The sequence below is a fragment of the Phaethon aethereus genome (assembly GCF_964289735.1).
Source record: "Phaethon aethereus genome assembly, chromosome: Z".
Lineage (NCBI taxonomy): Eukaryota > Metazoa > Chordata > Aves > Phaethontiformes > Phaethontidae > Phaethon > Phaethon aethereus.
In genome coordinates, this window is record NC_138577.1 from 88496085 (window position 1) to 88518235 (window position 22151).

The 22151-nt window shown below is 38.1% G+C and overlaps 1 protein-coding gene across 1 annotated transcript in view; it reads left to right on the top strand.

The window, feature by feature from the left end:
- SLF1 (SMC5-SMC6 complex localization factor 1) overlaps nucleotides 1-13041 on the top strand; it is a gene marked incomplete at both ends in the record, with an annotated part of 36622 nt that extends 23581 nt beyond the window's left edge. Inside the window, 7 exons of the mRNA XM_082013347.1 lie at nucleotides 2170-2317; nucleotides 4517-4662; nucleotides 6565-6734; nucleotides 7233-7366; nucleotides 9395-9487; nucleotides 9880-10062; nucleotides 12557-13041. Of these exons, the coding sequence (XP_081869473.1) occupies nucleotides 2170-2317; nucleotides 4517-4662; nucleotides 6565-6734; nucleotides 7233-7366; nucleotides 9395-9487; nucleotides 9880-10062; nucleotides 12557-13041 (1359 nt within the window). The remainder of the gene's footprint in view (nucleotides 1-2169; nucleotides 2318-4516; nucleotides 4663-6564; nucleotides 6735-7232; nucleotides 7367-9394; nucleotides 9488-9879; nucleotides 10063-12556) is intronic.
- Nucleotides 13042-22151: the final 9110 nt, after the last annotated feature.

The window sequence follows — 22151 nt, forward strand, 5'->3', positions numbered from 1 at the left end:
GTTGCAACTAGTGTTATCAGCTATATTTAATATGCAGCTATATATCTGACTGTGAAATATTAATAATACTTCCAGCATTAACAGTCATTATTTCAGTCTGCTGCCTCAAGGTCATCTTTCACTTACCACCCCTTTCCTTGAAAAAATTTCACAGATGAAGTAATACAAGCTTGTGATTTAGAAACAAGAAAAAGAATGTAAATACTTGTGCTTTACATCTGTATCTACCTCAGATTACATCTATATGTCCTTGATCCTGTCACTTACCTCTGTTAAAATTGTGCTTACTTGCTGCATTTGTGTAATTTATTTCCTGCAAAGAACTATTGATGGATTTAAATTATTCACCCACTATTTTGCTTTGGGGTCCAATGATAAGAGGTATGCATACTTAAGGGAAATTTAAATGCATTTCAGATGTTTTAAATTAGTTCTTCAGTTTCTATTCCTGAATCCTCGGAAGACAGGGAGTAATGTAGCTTTTAAAATATTTACATTTTAATTGAAAAAAATTATTTTCATGTTTTTGACGTGCCATATCAATGTTTTTTGACATCAAGGTTTTTTTATTATGAGATCCCACAGTTCATCTACAATAAAGTACTGTGATACAGTAAAGCAAGGGGCAAACCAAATCAGGTAGCGCTTAACAGAGTAAGAGAAGGTAGGGCTGGAAGCAATCTGAGACATCACATTCCTAACAGATTTTGCCTGACCAGTTCTTAAAAGCCTTCAGTGATGGAGATTCTACTGCTTCCCCACACAATGTTTATTTGTAGTTGTGTTTATTCCTTTTCTTTTGCATGACGAGTAAGTCTGTTAACTGTGGGGACAGTTTTTAGGTCGGTTTTTGACAAATTATTTTGTAATCTTTTTATTAAAAATCTCATCTGTGTCACAGTTTCTGTTACTCTTGTGTATGTCTGATTTATTGATGAAGCTCAAACCGTTTCAGTCTTTGGTGCTTTCCAGCTCCTGAGGGAATCCTAATAAATTATTTGAAACCAACTTTGAACATATTTTTTTCTCAGAGGATTATCAGACAAACTATTGACTATTGTGTGAGACTACAACAAAAGATAGAAAGGTTTTGTTTCCTTTAAGTAATTCTGTAAAACAAAAAGCTGATAAATAAGTAAGTACATATTCAGGTCAATTTCCCTCTTACCCAAAATTGTCCGTTTTGAAAGACTCATTCTCTTTCACTAGAATGCAATATATTGGCTGGTGCTCTAGTGTAACAGTTGTGATTCTCTGGTAGAGCCTTAGGTACTAGTGTCTTTGGGCAAATGAATTTCATGTGTTCCTTCTATAGTGCACATACTCTTCCAATTTGCACTTGCAAAACTGATGTACAAATACCGAATTTTCTGTGGTAGTACATGTGGTCAAGTGGAATAACTTAAGTCAGAATCATTGCATAAAATATCTGTGCATGGCACTGAAAGGTGTTGAGTAGACAGATCTGACTTGCCTTTACACAGACTAACTCAGACACTAGAAGCACTGCTTTACCCAGCCAGTACTGATGACGAAGTGCTCATGTGGATGAAGAAACATGTTGATGTGTCTCATGGTACTTTCAGGGTAGCATGTTAAAGTGCTGTATATTGATGCCTCCTGTAGGAAATATGCTTTGGCTTTTTTATCTGCACATGACCATTTTGTGCAGGTTCAGGAGAGAAAAAAGTAAGGCTATGTTTGTGTTGTTTCTAACTTTGCAGTTGCTAGTCTCTTTGGAATTTTTGCTAGCAGAAGAAAGTTTCCTGACCCTACAGTCAGGCTGCCAGAGTTTTTTCTGTGCAGGATACTAACACCTTGCATCTTTCTCCCTTTTGGCACAGACATACACGGTTAGTTACAAAAGAAGCTTTAATGTCATGATGAAATCTTTAGGAAAAGAGAATCCTAATAGAGCAGGGAGAATAAGATCCCTGTAATTGTCAAATTAAACACAAGGTTAACTAGCATGAATGCAGTATGTGAAATCTTACAGTTAAATAAAACCTAACATTAAAAGAAATCACACTTTGTACTTGTAAGCTTTGATCCCATTTTGCATGTTGTTTTAAACAGTGTTCTCTAGTGTTATTACTGGTACATTATCGGTGTGAATTTGTTATACAGTACAGGTCTATAGATACTCTTTTTTTTTTTTTTTTCATTTAGGCTTTCAGGTGTGAAATAGCTGGTCTATTAAATGCAATTCTTGGAACTGTAGTGGAATATTGGATCATCTCAGGTTTACTTATGGATAAAAATGTGTTTCATCAAATAGCTGATGATTTGGCACAGTACCTTGCCATTTCATGTGATGGTGAGTGTTTGAAAGGCCTCTCAAAGCCTGTTAATCAGATACACTAAAGCTCTAACTAAAACCCTTGGTTTACTTTCAAGTTACATTTTACCTTCTGTTGCAGCTGTGTGGTCTTATGGTGTGATGTGTACATATGCAGGAAACTGTTTTATTGTGTGTATGTGTCTGTCTGTCCCAAGCAAAGACCAAATAGAACAGGCTTTCTTGTTAAAAACCCTCTAAGTAAATCTCAATAGGTGTTAATGTGAAAGCAAGACTACACAGTGGGAAGAAAAAAAAAATCTTTGAATCATTTTTGTTGGTTTAGGAAGACCTTTAAACGTATCATAGTAAGCCATAACTTCAGAGAGGCAATTGGAGACACCTTAGCTCAGGCCAGTTCTCAGGTAAAATTTTTCACTACACAAACTTATCTTGTTTCCTAAAGACACTTCAGCCCTAAGTCCAAAAGCTACGCTGAAATTTTTGACCCATACAGGCTTCAAATCAAACATTTCAATGTCTCGTTCCAAATCCTTAGACTTAACTGTCTTTATTGGGGGTGGGGGGAAATTCCACCTAGTCCCATGAATCACTGTTGTTACTCTTCATTAAATATACTAGATTAAGAGAAATGTCATGACTTGAACCATTATCATTTAACATGGAATGTCAGTTGAGGTATTTGTCCTTTTAGCAGTTATGGGACGAGGAACTCAAAAGACCAAAAAAATAATCTGAGGAAAACTACTGAATGTTTTTAATTTAATTTTCAAACTTAATTACCATGAAAACTCCTCCCTTCTCCCCCCGCCCCAGGAAATAGTGGGAAAACTGTAAGTCAGCTGTTAACACCTGTATGGATATCCTCGTTTCAGTCATTTTCTCTAGAGATAGGTGTACATAGGCTTCATTTAAAGTGTTGCTGCCTTCTCCTAACTGGACTCTGGAGAAGAACTATCCTGAAAAAAATAAACTTAAATTAGTCTCTAGACAAATAGCTCCACTCCAGTCTTACAAAAGGCAAGTTATCAGAACTGTTGTAGCCTGCCTTAGATCTTAGAAGGACAAATGAGTTGGATCTTTATAGTATTTAAATCAGTGGAGCTTTTAGTATCTACTACTATTGCCACCTCTCCAATGGATTTTTTAGCTTTCATATAATAGGGAGAATCTTGCATATATATTTCTATAATACTTTCTCACTTTCTTGTAACAAAGGGAAAATTATACTTTCTATGCTCTCCTTCATGGAGAGCATTCACAAGAACAACATTCACAGTCTAGTTATAAAGAGTAAAGATTCTTTGACGTATTGGTGATCAGTGCTACTCCATTCAGTCCACAGCACTTAGAGCCCAAAAAACTGTTGCAGAGTTCTGCTGAATTCTGTTGCTCTTAGAGTAGAAAACATCTATACTCTCCAAATTTGTCTTTCTGTTTTGATTGAGTCTATGGATCGGTTAATGTATGAGCACTTCTTAGCAGAAGAGAATATTCCCTCAATACAGTAAAGACTTTCTTCATCATGGCAGACCATGCTTTCTTCCTGTTTCAGTTGCTATTTTGACAAAATTATTTTGCTGGAATCAAAATACAAATATCACCCTAATTAAAATCAGCTATTCTGTCTCCTTTTCCAAGAAAAAAAGAGAGAGGTAGTCCAGACATATGCCTCATAGATACTGAGATAGATATAGATACATATTCTGCTGCCACTGTCTGCTTTGGGTTTTCTTAGAACAGTATGAACTATTTGGTACATGTGAGTGTGGTTGATTTTAAGGCAGAATTTGTAGGTCACCCTGCATTACTTGCAGATTTCTTTGTTCATGTGTTATACCTTTTATATGAATTGTGTTGGTACTGTGTCAATTAACAGATGTTAAAGGTAATCACTTGGATAACTTCCCAAAAAAATAATTTCATTCTCAAAATCAAGGTGTAACTTTTACCAGTTTGTATTTTGAAGTTCCACATAAAAATCCGTGCTTTGCCTTTTAAGATCTGTTGACCATTCTTTGGTCTTATTATCAGATGATGGATAAAATCTTTTTCAATATGAGCATTTTTAGTAATTCTTATGGAGAATAGCTTCTGAATCTGCCACAGAAGAAAAAAGAAAATTCTGGAAGAGCTGTGTTCTAGATAACTTTAGGTGTACAGGTTTGTATATTCTCATTTTAAGGCTGTCCCCCCCCATCTTTTGCCTTTACCCAGATTTTTCAATATGTGACTTGCAAACTTTCATTTGTTCCATACCATCCCTCTGGCTTCAAATGTTCGTTGCAGAAGCAGTTTTTAAAAAAATGTGTTTACAGAGGAATATAACTATTTCTACAGAACCTCTTTCTCTTCAGAAAATAGTAAGTAACTCTTCCCCTCCTTAATAACCTATCGCACTTAAGTATTTTACAAGTAATTGGATTCATGAAAGTCTCAGAAAACATCTTTCTTTTGTGGTCTAAGGTCATGCTCATTGCATGCATTGTCTTCCACCTGTAGATAGACTCTACTGCATTTAAATTTTTCTTTGCCTGAGATCCGGGTTCAAAACAATGGTAAGATTTTTCTTGCCACAGAATTTCTAACACTTGATTAATCTGTTTACATGCAGTTAACATGAAAAGTCACAATGAAAGATTTTTAAAATAATCTTTGATGTAAGTATTTTATTGCAATGTTACATTTATAAGTAATGCCAAATATAGTGTGATTTTCCTGGCTTATCTTTTCCTTCAGGTTTTTTGAATAGGTGATAGTCTATTATTCTATATATTCTTATATGTAACATTTGTTACACATAAGATTTTATGATTTTGAACCACAGTGTATTTTTGTGATAGCTGGTGAGGAAATACATGATGAAAGAAATTCTCAAAACCATGGCTGCAGGAGTAAATCAGGTGAATCGGGGAGATGACACAGTAATGACATGCCTGAACTTAGAGCCTCATTTCAGTAATCTGAATACTAACCACTAAACAGAATATGGGATCCACCACTGTTTCTATATGTCCTAAAATCCCACAGGTAGGGTTAAAGAAAAACAAATTTACACCTTTATACATTTTTCATATATACGTTTTACTGAATTTTACAGGAGTTTATTGTGAACAGAGATCATTGCTTATCAATACGTCATGTTTAAACAGAGCTTGAATAAAACACTGTCAGAATTTTAAAAATAAACCAACTGTGTATCTAATGTTTAACGTATGTTGCCAATACATATGCTATTTTTAGTATTGCCATGACTACTGATCACTCTGCAACTACTTAAATGTAAATATTTATAATGCTTGAAACAAGCTCATGTGTTTTTTGTGGTTTTCCTAGGCATTATTGTACCTCCTAAATATTAACTATCAATCGTCCAATTGTGCCAGCTCTTCTCATATAGCATCCTATCAGCTAGGCTTTTCTATGTGTTGAAATAGCGGCCTCCTACTCTCTGGTGGTAGATGTACAATGAAGGTGCAACTAAGGTGTCCCTCACCTGTTGCAAGTTGCCTGCAGAATTTACAGTGATCTGCTAGATACTCAAAGCCTTCTTTAATATCTTTCTTCAGATATAATTGTTGTGTAATCATTGAATGAACCCCTCACTGGATTTTATTCCTATGCTTTTGCCAAACTGCAGAAACTTAGACAAGTTTTTAAAATGAATGGTATAAGTGGGTTGGAAGCTCTGTACTACTGGAAGGAAACCAAAATATCTACAACATCCAAAGCTATCCAAATAATGAGAGAGCACCTAAGAGATAACTAGCTTATCGCCTTCACAATGCTCAAAGGCTTAATCCAACCCCTCATCTTAGAATGAAGGAGGGGAGTATTTCTTTACCAAATTGCTCCCTGGGTTTTTCTCCCTGGCTTGGGAGCAGGAAGGATGCAAAGACTTTCATTAAGTACCTGAGAATCAATTAGATTTACTTCAGTCTTATGTCCAGCTAAAGTGATCAAAGTTTTCTCAGCTACCAAAAACCCAAGAGAGAGGTCTGGAATTTCCCACTTTCTGGCTCAGACAGAAGCCACTCACCCCCGAGGCCAGGATAAAGAGTGAATTACAAGAGTATAAAAGAAGATTGCAGATGACAACTTTAACAAATCTATATATGCAATTGTTTAGGGATCATATTTTCATAAAGTTGGATACAGCAAGCTGTGGTGGTGGATAACTGCTTTGCATGAAGGGCAACAAAAGAAAATGACTGCATTTTAATTTACTGTATATGAAGTAATTGAAAATGTTACTTTTGCAACAGGTCTGTGCCTATTCGCCCGCTTTGCGAGAGGTAGGGATGCATGAGACAAGAAAGATGCACACAGCAAAGAAAAAGAAAATAGGGCAACGGCCATGCCCTGAGTCTCAAAGGGCATTACAGATGCTAAGTGGCGATAAGCAGAACCAAGTCAAAGTGCTGCCTGATCTACCGTAAGTAATACCTATAACATCACCAATTTTATTCTGCTTTGGGGGACAGCTTCTGACCTGACACATTTCTTGAACTTTATATGACCTGTTTTGTTGTCTACAAATTATTGCCACTGACAGAAAGCTCCATTGTAAACCTGTGACACCTCTGGGCTGGGGTTCCCCCTTTCTCTCCATCCTCCATCTCAGTGTATATGCAGACTGATGTAGTTATATTTTCCCAATATGAAATTTAAAGGGTACACAGAGAAGTTGAACCGTTCATAGAATTACCTTTAAAGAAAGTTTAATTGTGGGTAATTTAATTTTATTACTGTTTTAAACAAAGTTACAATGAAATGACATTGTAATTATGTAATTAAGACATTTCAGAAATAATTCTGAAATTGATAGATCTAAGTATGCTCTATATACACATTTAAAATCATTAAGTACATATACATTATCTTAAAATATGAAATAGTGATTTTAGACGTGTCCCCTTTGCTCTCTTTTCAGTGGCTTAATCTTTAATAAGTGCCCTCCATTGACAAAAAAGCCTAAAGCAAAAGCAGAAGTTGAGGCTTCATACACCAAAAAGAATTGCTACCTTTTGGCTGAAGAGGCACATTTTTACAAAAGAAATATTAAAGGTATTCTATATATCTAATTTATGTTAAGAACTTTATATGGTTACAATCCACAGTTTCAGGTTTAAAATCTTGTTCTGATGAATGCTGAACTAAAATGATGGCTTATTCCCAAGAATTATTTTCTTATGGTTCATGGTTTTTTTTTCCAATGTCTATTTAAAAGGAGAAATGGTATATGTGGTAGAATAAAGCTGCCTTCTTCATTCCCCTCCCCCTCCCAGATATTAAATACAGTGTACAGCTTGTGTGAGCTCATTCCAGTCTTGCCTGCCTTACTTTGCTAATCCACCTCAACCTGTGCTTGGTAGGATCAACGTCTTCTGATTTGAAAGTATAATTCAGTCTTCATCTCTTTCAGTCCTAGACATTTTGTGAACAAAGACTGAGGAGTATGCTATGTTACATAGCTGTGTTAAGCATATGGACTGTTTTCTTCCAGGCATTCAGCCCAGACTATGAAAGGCATTTGGCTTTTGTCTTAGCTATACTGGAACCCAAGTACCTAAGGAATAAAACAGCACTGCAATAATTCATTCAGTTCCCACTTACTACACAAATTTAATAAATCATACTTTACATGAGCCTTTACCTGAACAAAATTACTTGCTGGAACTACTTTTTGTCATCTTCATCATCCGAAATTTACCTGTATCACTTAAAACACAACTATATGTGTTTTATTTATTTATATATATATAAATATGTATCTAAATATTTATTTATTGCCAACAATCATGGCACCCAAGAGAATGCTTAGAAAAAACTGGCAAAAGCAAGCTAGGATTGTTCAAAAAATTAAAAACAGAATTGTATCACAAACACTGAAGGACAAAAAAGCCCTCACCCTCTTTTGGGATTTAAGAGAGCTTCAGCAACAGAGCCAGACCATGCATTTTTTAAATTGGTTCCCTTCTCTTATTGCTTTTGCAAGTGAAATTGATGTGAATTATTGCATGCTGACTTCTACAAAGAAAAGTGAGCTGAAGGACTGGGGCAAAAAACCAACAAAAAACAACTGTTTTTTTTCTATTCTTCCCCTGCCAAAATTGTAAGTAGTATCTTCTGTTGAAAGAATGAGTATGCAGCTGACAGATTTACATAGTGAAGGTATTAGTATAACAAAACATACCATGTAAATCTTATTGCAACGACTGGGAGATTTAGCCCGAGATATTTTTCATTTCTAAGATGTTTGTTGCATCATCTTTCACCTGGCATCAAGATTTTTCTCTGGCTCTTGTTCAAACCTAATCATTTAGTGAAAGCAAAACAGCGTTTAGAATGGGTCTGAAGTTTTTATCATGCAGAAACTAATGGTGTCTTTACATATAAGCAGCAGTTCTCAGTTGCTTGCTGTTCAATTTTTCACACTTACTTCAGCTTTACATGGTACTAAGGCTTGGGATTTTTTTTCCAGAGGATTTTCTTTTTTTTATTATTATTAGGACCACTTAATTTATTTCTCTTTTTCCCCCCTCCCTTGCTACTGTAGCCAAGTCAGACAGCCTATTGAGGAACAGCAAACCATCTGTTAACGGATTTGAAGTTCTGAATTATACTTGAGTGTGTAGAGGCACTCGTGCTTAGCCAGAAACATTCATTTGAATTAAGCTATAAATGCTGTGTTAAAAACCCCATACATTTTAACGTAGGTTCATGAATAAATTTAAGGGAGGGCAACTGCACTCTAAAGTTTTATTGCTTCAAAACCTGGTATTTTTGGTGTTCTGTGATCACTTCGTGCTTTTATAGTGTGATTGAAGCTTTAAACCTTGAACTGGGGGGAGATAATTCCTATGTTAAACCATTTGCAATACAATTTCATTGCTGGATCTCTGGTGGAACAGAAGCTCTGTGGGTTTTTTTTTTGCATTTTCTTAAAAGATGTTTAAACAGGATAAAGGAAAATCTTACCCATTATTGAATTTTCTGGCGTATAGCCAGGTCTCCTAGTTCCAGGCACTTTGATTATTTTCTTTAGTTCCTATCTTGCCTAGTCTAGTGTAATCTATTAATTTTTTATGGTAGGAGAGACAGCACTGCATAGAGCTTGCATAAGTAACAAAGTGGAGAGATTGATTCAGCTTCTCTCTTTCCCTGGAAGAGACATTAATGTTAAAGGTAAGTTATTAATTTTCTCTACAGAACTAAGAAATTAAGTCAGATAAAGAACTATATTAATATATATGTTTGGTAATAAAGTTTGAATTTATACTATTAAAACTGTCTATTGTTTTAAATAACACAAAATGAGGACTTCATAGCAAAAATTGAGGAAAGTTTAATTTATAACTCAAGTGTGTTTTAACATTGCATTTTCTATTGATTTTTTAAAATGCTATTTAATTTTTTTAGATGTTTTTCAATAGAATTTCTTGTTTTCAAATCACAAGCTGCTGCTGTAGCCATGATGAAAACTAAAAAGTAAAGTGTTTTGCTGCCTAATGAATTACAATATTAACATTTTAGTACTACTTCTGCTGTTTTAAAACTTCCCTTGATTTATAATTCAGACTATGCTGGCTGGACGCCTTTGCATGAAGCCTGTAACCATGGCAGCACAGTGTGTGTCCGCGAAATTTTGCAACGTTGTCCAGAGGTGGACCTGCTCAGTCAAGTGGACGGGGTGACTCCTTTGCATGATGCACTGTCAAATGGACATGTAGAAATTGGCAAGCTGCTACTTCAGCATGGGGGTGAGTGCATTTATGCTAAACTGGTTTAGGGAAATTAGCCACTGTGCTGAGTCCATATGAAGTTCGTGGTGTTTTTCTTAATAGATGCTTAAAATACAATGTTATTATGAAATATTTATTTTAAAACCTTTTTAAGCCAAGCTGTTTTGGTCACAATAAAAATAATACTGTTTTTACACTTATCTTGGTCAGCTGAATATGAAATTACTCAGGTTTTTCACTTTTTTTTCCAATATGGTAATGTTTTTATTATGCATTTTACACCATATGCATTGTAACTATATTCTCCAAACTCATTAATGAAGATAAAGATTACCTAGTCACCAAGCAAAGCTAAGGTTTTTATTTTGTTTTGATCTATTTTTACCATGATGCAAAAATAGATCAGTAAATCTCTATATAATCAGGTATTTCAACATAAATTTGTTCAACATTTATGAAAATTAATGTGATGGTCTTTGAAGAACACAATTAGCTTGGTAATTAGTTTAAGAAAGGAATCTATATTGTAATTGTGGTAACTGCTGTTTAGGGATAATAGTGGGAGGGATGCCTTAGTTTCTAAAATAAGAAACATCGCCCCTTAGGCAGACACGTAATAAATATTTTGAACAATATTTTTTGTTCAGCGATAGGGAACTTGTATCTTGTCTTGAAATATACCGTATCAATATAATCAGCTTAGCATGTTTTTTTTAAAAAACACTGCAAAGTATGGTCTTGGATATTGACTACTCCTAATTCATTTACTAAAATGAATATTTGTGATATCCTTACCATTGGCCTACTGTGTAAGTTTAATCTCTGTGCATTATATGCTGAGTCCAGATTTTTTCAATAAAAATCATTCTGCATGTAGCCATAAGGCAGAATAATGCACTGTATTTAGATGGTCTATTACTTAATTAAGGTAGAGAAACAAAATTCTGTTTCATTCTTGGCATAAGACCTTCCGTATTTACAGTCTTCTCCTGCCCCCTAAAGGCTATTTCTGTGTCTGTTACGCAAGCACCAGCGCATAATCAATACATTCCTCTGCAGTGCTACCTCTGTGTGTGCTGAGCTTCAGTTCAGTGGCTCCCAGGTGTTTTATATATCTACTGAACCATGTGTCTGACATGCCGAGCCAATACCTGGGCTCGGTTCAATCGGTCTAAGTGATGCAATAGCCAATATTGTAGTAAGCCCAGCTCCTCAATTGGAAATGGCATTGCACTGACAGATGTGCATTTTTCCTAGGCTATTGTGAAGAATAGGTAGTGGATGATCCTGTTGTCCTGGGGGAAGAGCTCTACTTGCACTTGCATTCATCAAGGTTTTCTGGCAACTGTAAGGCTGCATGTACCCTTATCTTTGCCTGTGTCACACTCTGGGTTTTGGCCTGTCAAGTAGCTGACAAGACTATGGTAGAAAGCATGTTACCTATTCAATGTGGATTTGCTCAGCTCAATAATTTGTAAGACATCTCTGGAAAAATGTTTTTCACCTTCTTTCTTGAAAAACCTTCAGGTTGCAAAATTTACTTTTCTTGTATAATCAGTGATGGAGTAAAACTATACAGCTTTAATCACAGCAAAGTTAAAACCTCTAGTATGGATATGTAATGTGGTGAATTACCTTGTGTAATTAAAATATATTTCTGAAAATGTATTCACGATAAAATTGCATTATTACTTTAGCATAGTAACCCAGATTTACATAAGAAGATTTCTGATGTGTTCATCTTTGGAAAAACACCACCTGTAGTGTAACTGCCTTCATTTTTTCTTACTGATGCAGCCTTTCATAAACTTACCAAGACATCTGTAAACTATTTAAATATTAATAGCTCCATTGTATTAATAAACAGGAAACACCAAAATAATGTAGTATAATCTGAACAAGTAGAATGTGTCTCACTTACTTACTTTAAATCTCTTTATTGAAGTAACTAATTTCAGAAATCTGTTAAGACAAAATTTTGAAACTCAATTGTTAGGGGAGACTAGGATTACTACCTCAATAGCTTACCTTGCTGCCTAGCCTAGGACAAGCTTAACAACACCATCCAGAAATGTAAAATAAAGACCATCATAGTCATTTGCCTTTAATTTGCAGTCAGTGTCAACAAATAACCTGGTCTATAACATACCTAATGGAATTTTACAACAGTAATAACATTACATTTTTACACACTCTATGTATCGTTACTTGAAATTTTGGGATAAGGAACATTTGAATTTCTTTTCCATTTCTATATAATAATCCTTGGGTTTTAACCTAGCAAAACGGGGAAGAAAATTAAGCCAATATCGTGAAGAAACTGTTACAAAGGGTATCTCTACATGTTCTAGATTGTATTGCAAAAGTGTAACTCATCAGTTACAGCAACATAACTTAGTACAGAAAGGAATTTAAACAGACTTTCTAGCTTCTGGAAAAAAACCAAACCAAATCTTGTTTGGCTTCCAAATCAAATGACCTGTTATTATTAATGTTTGTATGTTCCCTGCAGGACCACTCCTCCTACAGCAGAGGGACTCTGATGGAAAATTGCCACTGGATTATGTTGAGTCTGAACCAGTGAAGCAAGAACTTCTGAATGTTGTTCATCCAGAAGAGAACATTGAAAGCTTCTATGAACACACAGAGCAAGATTTTTGCACTCAGCAGAAAGAACTGTGCTTGATTTTATTTAATAAGATGCTGCTGAACTTTTGTTCAGTTTATAATCTCTCTTCACCCTTTACTTTAACTCTCAGAGAGGTAGCTTGTTCAAACGTACTTACAGTAATGGCTCATGATAACTGTAAGATGAAGAATACATTTTCTGCAGATTGGTTAGTAGATACGTATTTTAGAGAGCTAGAAACTTTTCAAAAGCTACCACAGTTTCTTCAAGAAATATCTGCAAACATCATTTTTTTTCCTGAAGAACAGATGATGGCTTTATTAGCAACTCTGGAAACTATGGTTGAAGCATATCAGCACTTTACTTAAATCTTTTTAACAGCTAGCTTCCAAACAAGTTGCATGTGTTGAATCTTTACTGTTAACCCTTGGTATTAGGCTTTTTTCCTGGCAATTAAAGGACAAATTTCACAGCCCTACACAAGCCCTACATGTTAGTATCTCCCATGTTGTTAACGCTTTCCTCTAGCAGAACCTGGAAGTTAGATGCATTGATTCAGTGCATTTTTTAGGCCAATTTTTTCCAGTCACAATGCCTTCTAATTGTCTGACCGATCTGGATGCCTGTGACCACCTCAGGAGAGTGCTATATCATTTGTGTTAAGTTAAACTTTGTATTTTCTGTCCTGGAAATCTCTGTGACCCATCTCACACCATACTTCACTTTGGTTTCCAGAGGTGGTGACCCTAAAGTTGAAGTGGGCTGGAACACTACAACAAGCAGTTTTTAATTGAGCAAGGCTTCTGCCTATATATTTTAAAAGGCTCGTGCCTATATATTTTAATCTCCTTCAGTAAAATGGATATTATACATATTTGTCATTAAACAAAACATATGCAAATTCCTTCTCTCCAGTTTTGTCTTATTAAAACTAAAGTTACACTGTGTAAATTAATTACATCTTGTAAAATTCAAAACAGAAGGTAGTATATCTCTATGTACAGAATCAGTGTACTAGCATTTCCCAGGCCTTTGTTAGTTTGATAGAATCGGTCGCACAAAGGCGGGTGGAAAATCATCTCCCTCATCAGCATTATGGCGCTGGTGGTCACAGTCATTTGTGCAGTGACTGACCTGAGGAGACTGGCCCAGATGCTCGGGTGCTGTGCCCAGTACCAGTGGGTACTACTGACTAGAGCCTTAAAACCATCACCTTGCGCTTTCCCAGGCCAGTGGCGCTGCGAAGGGCCAAGTCCACCTTCAGCATCACTGCCAGTGTCCTTGGCTCTGCTCTAGCACGTGTTGGCTTGCAGTGGTTTGATTAATCCGTTGCACTAGCAGTGTATAAAACGGTGTGGTAACACTCCTGGGATTCCCTCAAGTAAAGATGCCGGCGGAAGCGGTGGCACAAATCTAGTTACGTTGGCAGGGGAATTTACAAAGGATTAGAAGAGACAGTTTAAGTATGTACTGGCCATCAGATTCTGACACTAAGTATGGATCTCCTTAAAAATTACGCCCCATTTAATATGAGAATTTTGTTCTCCATTCTGTGAATACATGCAAACTACACACGATAAATCCTCTAAACTAATCCTCTAACCTAATTTAGGATTGTGTGCTACATATTCTATCAGATGGTCCTTTTAATTAATTAAGAAAAAGAGAAAATCCTGTGCTGTTCTTTAGAGGTATTGAGGCTCATGAGGCAGCTGAACTACATAATTGTGCTGCATGGGGTTGGGCATGCAGAAGAGTTACATGTTTTGCAGAGCTCTTGCTGTGCATTTACACAGCAACAACTATTTCTCCTGCCTTGCATCTTTTTAGAGACACAGTGCCAAATTAATTTCAGACTAGGGTCTGGGAAGAGATGCATTTGTTAAGGGAAGTTTATCCCTTCCCCTTCCAAGGCAAGAGAAGGAGGTGCTGCTTTAGAGTGAGGATACCTGATTTTTTTCCTAACAGATTCAGTAATAGATTAGGAATAATTTAAAATCTTACCTTTCAAAAGGAAGGTACTAATTAGCAATGTTTCCAATTCCAATTCTTCTGCAATAGCAATTTATAATACTGAAAAAAAGAACCCTGAAACAAAGGGTGTGGATAATAGCTGCTTCTGAAATTGATGTTGCTTGACTAGAGGGAATAAGTTACATTGATGTAGCTGGCTTACAGCACATTAAAACTTCCATTTAGCTTTTCTGCAGCTGAGATATATGATCTCATAGCAATTAATCCACTGAAGATGCTCAGACTGAGTTAGTCTTGGAACCAGACCTTCATTACAAAAGTTCAGTGTTTATTAATGACTGATTATTATTTTTATACATGCATGCAGAACAGTCTCCTCTAATAGAATAAAGGGTCAGCTCATATTGGATTTGTTTCTGCTTGTGCATTTTTTATTTTTTGATAGTAACAAAGCAACACCCAGAAAACCCCTTTGGTGTATATGAGGTGGACTAATAAACATCAGTGTTCCCTGTATGAAAGATGAAAGAAATGCTATGTACATGCTTTTCTAAAGAATGCAAAATATGCATTTAAGTTGGCAATATTAGCATTTTCTTTAGTCATGAATTTGATAGGTAATTGGGAATTTAAAATAATTGGGAGTCAGAGAACTACAGAAAAATAATTCTGGTCCTAATATAATACATTAGTGACTGAAATGAAAGCAGGAAATGCTTTATTTTGGTCTGACAAAGAGAGTGATTTTGCTTATGTAGCCAAGATATTCCCACAATTATTTACTATTATGTCATTTAGACAGGAAGAAAAGCACATCAATCATTTATAAGTCCTAGTTACCTATTTAAACTAATTTTATCTCTCCAAGATACTGTAAAGAAAAGTAGATAACATACGCTAAATGAACATTATTAACATCGCAAAATGAAACATTCAAAAGTTAGCAAATGTCTGAATTAATATTCCACATGTAGCCCCAACTTAAATATTGTCTGTGTGCATCATCTGTCTTTAATTACATGGTGACACAATTTTGTTCTCTGTAATGTTCTCTCAGTTTAAGTAAGGATCATGTATTGGAAATTTTTCTGTTATTTCCCAGTTAGTTATGCTCTTAACAGAGTCCAGTTTTAAACATATTCAGTTTTATACATACCCAAGTTTGCAAACTCTGTATCTGTAAAAATCTTAAGTATATCTCAGTCGTATTTGACATAAAATTATGTGCTTGATTTAATTCATTAGAGAGTACCTGTTCTCTTTCAGAATAGCAAAACTTTCCTGTTAAATCATGACTGCAATAAAGTGAGATCTCTTAAGTTATTGAACTGTCTGCTTTTTAAAATCCTTTTTAGATATGTAGGGTACTTCCCACTTCCTGGCTCAGTTAAAAGAATAAACAAAATCAGCCAACCGGCCCCCCTCCTCTTTTTCTCTCTATACCCGCATTTCACGTGACATGCTTCACAAGCACGAAGGTACATCTTCATCCTCAATCACCAGTCCTCTTCCCAGGCTTTTAAAAAGTTCTTCATTATTCTCCACGTTCACCGTACAGTTGGAGAAGATGGCTTTTGCACATGCACCAGATGCTGGCCAGACAGGCAAGCAGCAGCGGTCAGCAGCACCATAGCGGGTAGGTCGCAGCAAAATAGGCGGTGGAGCACGCTGGGATCCGCAGTCGGGAATGACAACGGCATGCAAAGATGTTGGTCAAGCTTCGAAAGTTGCCAGAAAAGTTGCATTAAGCCAATGTGTTACGTTTTCTCTGACACGTATTCTGTGTTTCACACTGCTGCCGTTCCTAGGTAGGAAGCACGTCACTTTATGTGCAAAAATCTCTGCGATATTTGCAAGACAGATGTTTTATACGGAGAATTTCTTGATTTCAAAATGGTGACACTCATTGGCAAATAAATCACTACTGCCATTATACTAGGAGTCTAGGCTCAGGAGTTTTGCTGTTTACTTGTTTTATTTTTGTTTAGAAGGAAAGGTTAGCTTATAAAATTTAAATATTTCTGTGGCTTCAATAACCATTTAAAATTTCTTAGAAGAGAGAGAAGGTTCAAACCTCAGAGCCTGAGCTCCCTTTAAACTACCTAACTCTAAATAGTCCTGAAGCTCTTTCCTGCACCATCTATGATCCTGACTGATGCTAAATTGCTGCATTGCAAAAGGGCAGCATCACAAATGCCCTGTAAGAGTTAATATCACATCCCTGCCTCGTCCCCCTGCTCTCGGCACTGGTGAGGCCGCACCTCGAATCCTGTGTTCAGTGCTGGGCCTCTCACTCCAAGAAGGATGTTGAGGTGCTGGAGCGTGTCCAGAGAAGGGCAACGGAGCTGGGGAGGGGTCTGGAGCACAAGTCTGATGAGGAGCGGCTGAGGGAACTGGGGGTGTTCAGGCTGGAGAAGAGGAGGCTGAGGGGAGACCTCATCGCTCTCTACAACTACCTGAACAGGGGTTGTGGTGAGGTGGGGGTTGGTCTCTTCTCCCAAGTAACCAGCGATAGGAGGAGAGGAAATGGCCTCAAGTTGCACCAGGGGAGGTTTAGATTGGGTATTGGGAAAAATGTCTTTAGGGAGAGAGTGGTCAAGCATTGGCACAGGCTGCCCAGGGAGGTGGTGGAGTCACCATCTCTGGAGGTGTTCAAAAGATGCGTAGATGTGATGCGTAGGGGCATGGTTTAGTGGTGGACTTGGCAGTGCCAGGTCAACAGTTGGATTTGATGATCTTAAAGGTCTTTTCCAACCTAAACAGTTCTATGATTCTGTGATTCTATGATTCTATGACAGGCTGCCCCTTGCCTATACATCAAGAAGCACATTGAGCCTTTTTGCCTTAGCATCTTGTCATGCTCCCATGTGGTCAAGAGTGCCCAGTAAATTCAGAGGAACCCATCTCCGGTTTATTGTCAGGTAAGTACAGCTTTCATTGTTCATCGTGTGCTCTTACATTTAACTTGCACTGGCTGCATTAAGACACTTTTTTTTTTAACAGGGATCCAATTTAGCGACTGAACCAGACCTACCTGTATGAGTGGTCATCTCCTCACCTCCTGTGCCATATACAAGGGTCAATACGAATGACTGTATGTTTACTCTGTTGGTGAAACATGCCAGGCTGAGTGCTAATCCCAGAGTAACACCATGAGAAACATCTCATGCTCAGCGGTTATTCCCAAATGCATACTTGTTTAAAATCTGTCACATAACTCCTTTTTTAATCTGTTAAATGCACATTAAATAATTACAATCATCAAACTATAATATATAAAGATCTTTAAACTTCATAAATTTATCATCAGATTTACTAGGATATGAAACGGTGCTTCTTCAGGAAAACAGCTCTAAAAATTACACTTTGCTAAATATTCATCTCTGCTCCCATATTCAGATAAAGATAGGTAAAATGTACCTAATTTATCAAGCAAACTTGTAATCTCTGTTAAAAAAAAAAAAAGAATTCTGGTGTGTCCAAGAAGTTGCTTTAAGTCAGGGCATCAATAGATACTATTATAGTAGCACATTTTAGGCCACTGAGTAAATGCAAAATGCCTTTTTTAAAAAAAGGACGAGCAGAGAACTATTTAGCAGACTTTATCCTGCAGGCAGGCAGGGAACCCTGTGTGGAAGAGATGAAACAGTACAGCTGCAGAGCTCCAGCAACACTATCTACACAGGCATCTGTGAACCACGTGTTTGGAGACCATCATTACATTGCTCCAAAAATAATTAGGAATATTAAGAAACAATACGTCTATCTGCCTGAAGTTGATAATATACATAAAAATAGGAAAATTAGACTATTTTGTTGGTTTTTAACAACATTTTTAACAACATGTTACCACCCACATTCAGAAAGACTGCTGGCTGGAGAAGGAAAGAAAGAAAGGAAGAAAGGAGAAAGAAACGTGCAAAAATACTGCCCTCAAGTCCAGTTAAGAAATTGAGATCCGGCTTCAGGGTTCTTTCAAAGCAGGTTTCATTAATCTTTCAGGAGAGCTATCTTATTGATGCTGGAAAATTGTCATTAATCTTGAATGTAGGAGAAGTGAAAATAAAACAGTGGAAGAGTGAACAGTCAGCTTATACAAATTGCTAAGAGTGCTGACACAGGAAAGTTTACCTATTGCGGCTTGTCACTTGCACACAGCTGAACTCTAATTAATCTAATTCTTGTCTTACCTAAATGAGCTTGTATACATTCGCTAAATGTCATAGTTTTTCAGGAGAGTCATGTAAAGAAGGTCTTATTCTTGTTTAACTCCCAGTGCACCTAAATCACTTTGCTCTTGTATTTAAAAGTAGTGGATGTTTTGCCAAAATGTGTAATTATCTATATACCAACTCATCTGTAATCAACGATGTGTTGGAAAATTTAGGCAAGGCAAAGCTAATTAAAAAAAAAAAAATTTCAAAAATTAAACTAAACTAGAGAGATCCGTATTAAAAAATCATGAAGCTGCAGTGTCAATAATTCAGCTTGCTGGTTTGTTATTTGCCTGCCTTACCCATTTAGTCTTAAAATTTGACATTCTCTACTTCTCACTAATGCTCCAACTCCGATTTTCTCTAATGACGTTATCTACCCCAATATATATGTGCATCCCTGCTGAAATTTTGCTCTGAGAACAATTATCATCTGCCAGTTTGAGGTGGTCAACCAGTCACCAGTTTAAGCTGTTCAAAGCACACCCTCTCTGCATGGGGGATGTGCTATCTATAATGGCTCTTGAACTACTGAAGATTGAACTTCATGTGGATACCATGTGGACTGACGATAACGTATCTTCTCTATCAAGCCCTTCTGATTTCAGGAGTGTTCATAGAACATGAAGAGTTACCTGTTCCCTGATGGGCCTTTGCAAACTCCACACAAAAAAGCAGGGAGGGAAATGATAAGATTAAATGGTGGGTACAGTTATCAAAGGCTCCAGCGTAGCTTATTTATAGGTCCTTCACCACTGTTATTAAACCATGGTTCAGGTTGCGGGGTTTTTTTGGTTTTGTTACAGTTTTTCCACAAATCCAGAAAAATCCTTTCAAATGCATGTTGTGCCACAGCAGCAGCGCGTTTAAGACACAAAGCTTTGATGTGGTATTACCTCATTTGCCTACAGTGACTGCTAGTCATCAGTGAAATGACAGTCTGCTGGGATGCTGGAGGGGGCCGTCTGCAAGAGGATCAACAGTCTAATTAACTAGGTCCCTTCTCACTCTACCCCCCATCTGAGTAGCCTCATGTCTACTGTGTCATCCTCTTAGGAAATATGCAGCATGGGTTTGAGTCCACTCAGACTCAACAGCAAGTAAAACTGAGGTCTCTCTTCCACCGTGGGCAAGAGCCATGCCCACTACAATGAAGTTAAGGTGCTGCACACAGGTTCAGCTTGATGTTACCTGAGCTGCGGTTGTCACCGTCACAGCTCTGAATGTCTGTACCTGCCCTTCATGAACCTTGCTGAAGCTGACCTCTGCATGCTGCAATTGAGGTCAACTTCTGCGGAGTGTTCAGGGCCTCAGCTGCTGCCTCCTGCCTCTCTTAGCAGAGTCAGACTTTTTTCTGATGTGGGAAGATGACTCCAAAAAACTTGTACAGTTTATGAGAAACTGAAGGTATTTTATCAGTTCTTATGGAAACACTGTCTTCATTTTAGACGAGCTACTACATAAGATTGCCTTTCCCATCCATGTTTCCTCTGGTGAGTGGGAAGTATGGGAGCTTTGATGTCACCCGCTCTTCTGCCAGACCCCTTGTTAGTATTTCAGCTGTGGGGTTGGCTGGGAGGATGTTTTCAGATCTGCTCTGAACCTAAACCTTGCAAGTTTTTAAGTCTTTTCCTCCTTCCATCAGTCAAAAGGCACTTAGGGTTTTGAAGACCTGGTATGCTTTCTACAACAATCTTGCAATGCCACTTGCTATGCATCTTCCTGCTACCCAAGTTATTCATGTTTTTGCGTTAAGTACCAACCAGGAAAAAGGCTGCCCTTGCCAGCTGTGCCAAGAGCAGTCACCGAATCACAAAATGTTTTGCACTGCAAGTGACCTTTAAAGATCTAGTCCAGCCAGCTGCCATGAGCAGGGACATCTTCAACTAGAGCAGGTTGCCCAGAGCCCCGTCCAGCCTGACCTTTAGCACTTCTGATGATTGGGCATCCACAGCTACTCTGGGCAGCCTGTTCCAGTGTCTCACTGCTTTTATAGTAAAGAATGTCTTCCTTATGTCCAATCTAAATCTATCTTCTTTTAGTTTAAAACCATTGCCACTTGTGCTGTCACTACAGGACATGGTAAAAATTCTGTCTCTGTCTTTCCTCTAAGCATGGGAAGACCGCAGTAAGGTCTCCCCGGAGCCTTCTCTGCTCCAGGCTGAGCCCCCCCAGCTCTCCCGGCCTGTCCTCCCGGCAGAGCTGTTCCAGCCCTCGGAGCGTTGCTGGGGCCTCCTCTGGCCCCGCTCCAGCAGCTCCGTGTCTCTCCTGTGCCGAGGGCTCCGGAGCTGGACGCGGCCCTGCAGGGGGGTCTCCCCGGAGCGGGGCAGAGGGGCAGAACCCCCTCCCTCGCCCCGCTGGCCACGCGGCTTTGGAGGCAGCCCAGGACACGGGTGGCTTCTGGGCTGCCAGCGCACGTTGCCGGCTCCTGTCCGGCTTTTCACCCACCGGGACCCCCAAGTCCTTCTCCATGGGGCTGCTCTCCATCCCTTCATCCCCAGCCTGTGCTGGTACTGGGGGCTGCCCTGACCCAGGGGCAAGACCCTGCACTTGGCCTTGGTGAACTTCATGAGGTTCACACGGGCCCATTCCTTGAGCTTGTCCAGGTCCCTCTGGATGGCATCCCGTCCCTCAGGCGTGTCAACCGCACCACTCAGCTTGGTGTCCTCTGCAAACTTGCTGAAGGTGCACTCCATCCCACTATGTCATTGATGAGGATATTAAACAGTATTGGTCCCAGGGCAGACCCTTGCAGGACACCACTTGTTACTGATCTCTATTTGGACATTGAGCTGTTGACTGCAACTCTTTGGATGCGGCCATCCAGCCAATTCCTTATCTGTCAAATAGTCCATTGATCAAACCTGTATCTCTCCAATTTAGTAACAAGGATGTTGTGTGGGACCATGACGCAGGCCTTACAATGCTACTTGCCCACCTCCTACCTTATCTGCGTCCTCTGGCTTAAATACTCTGATTCTGAATTAAGATCGAAAATGTATTTCCTCATTTAATAGCAGAGTCTATTATCTGGAGTCTATGCATGGTTGATGCCTGTAGTTCTGCATTCCATGGCTTAAACATCTGTCTCTGGTAGCGGGCTGAACAGGGCTGAAATTAAAAGACAAGCTGTCAACTGCATTTCACTGCTAAATGTAGGGACTAAGAAATTATTTAAAAAACACATTATGTTACCACGCATTTGTGGTGTAAGGAAACGGCTACCGTGCAGCATCAGCGCGGGATGCGCGCTCTGTAGGGTGTGTACAAAAGAACTGAAGTATCGGTAC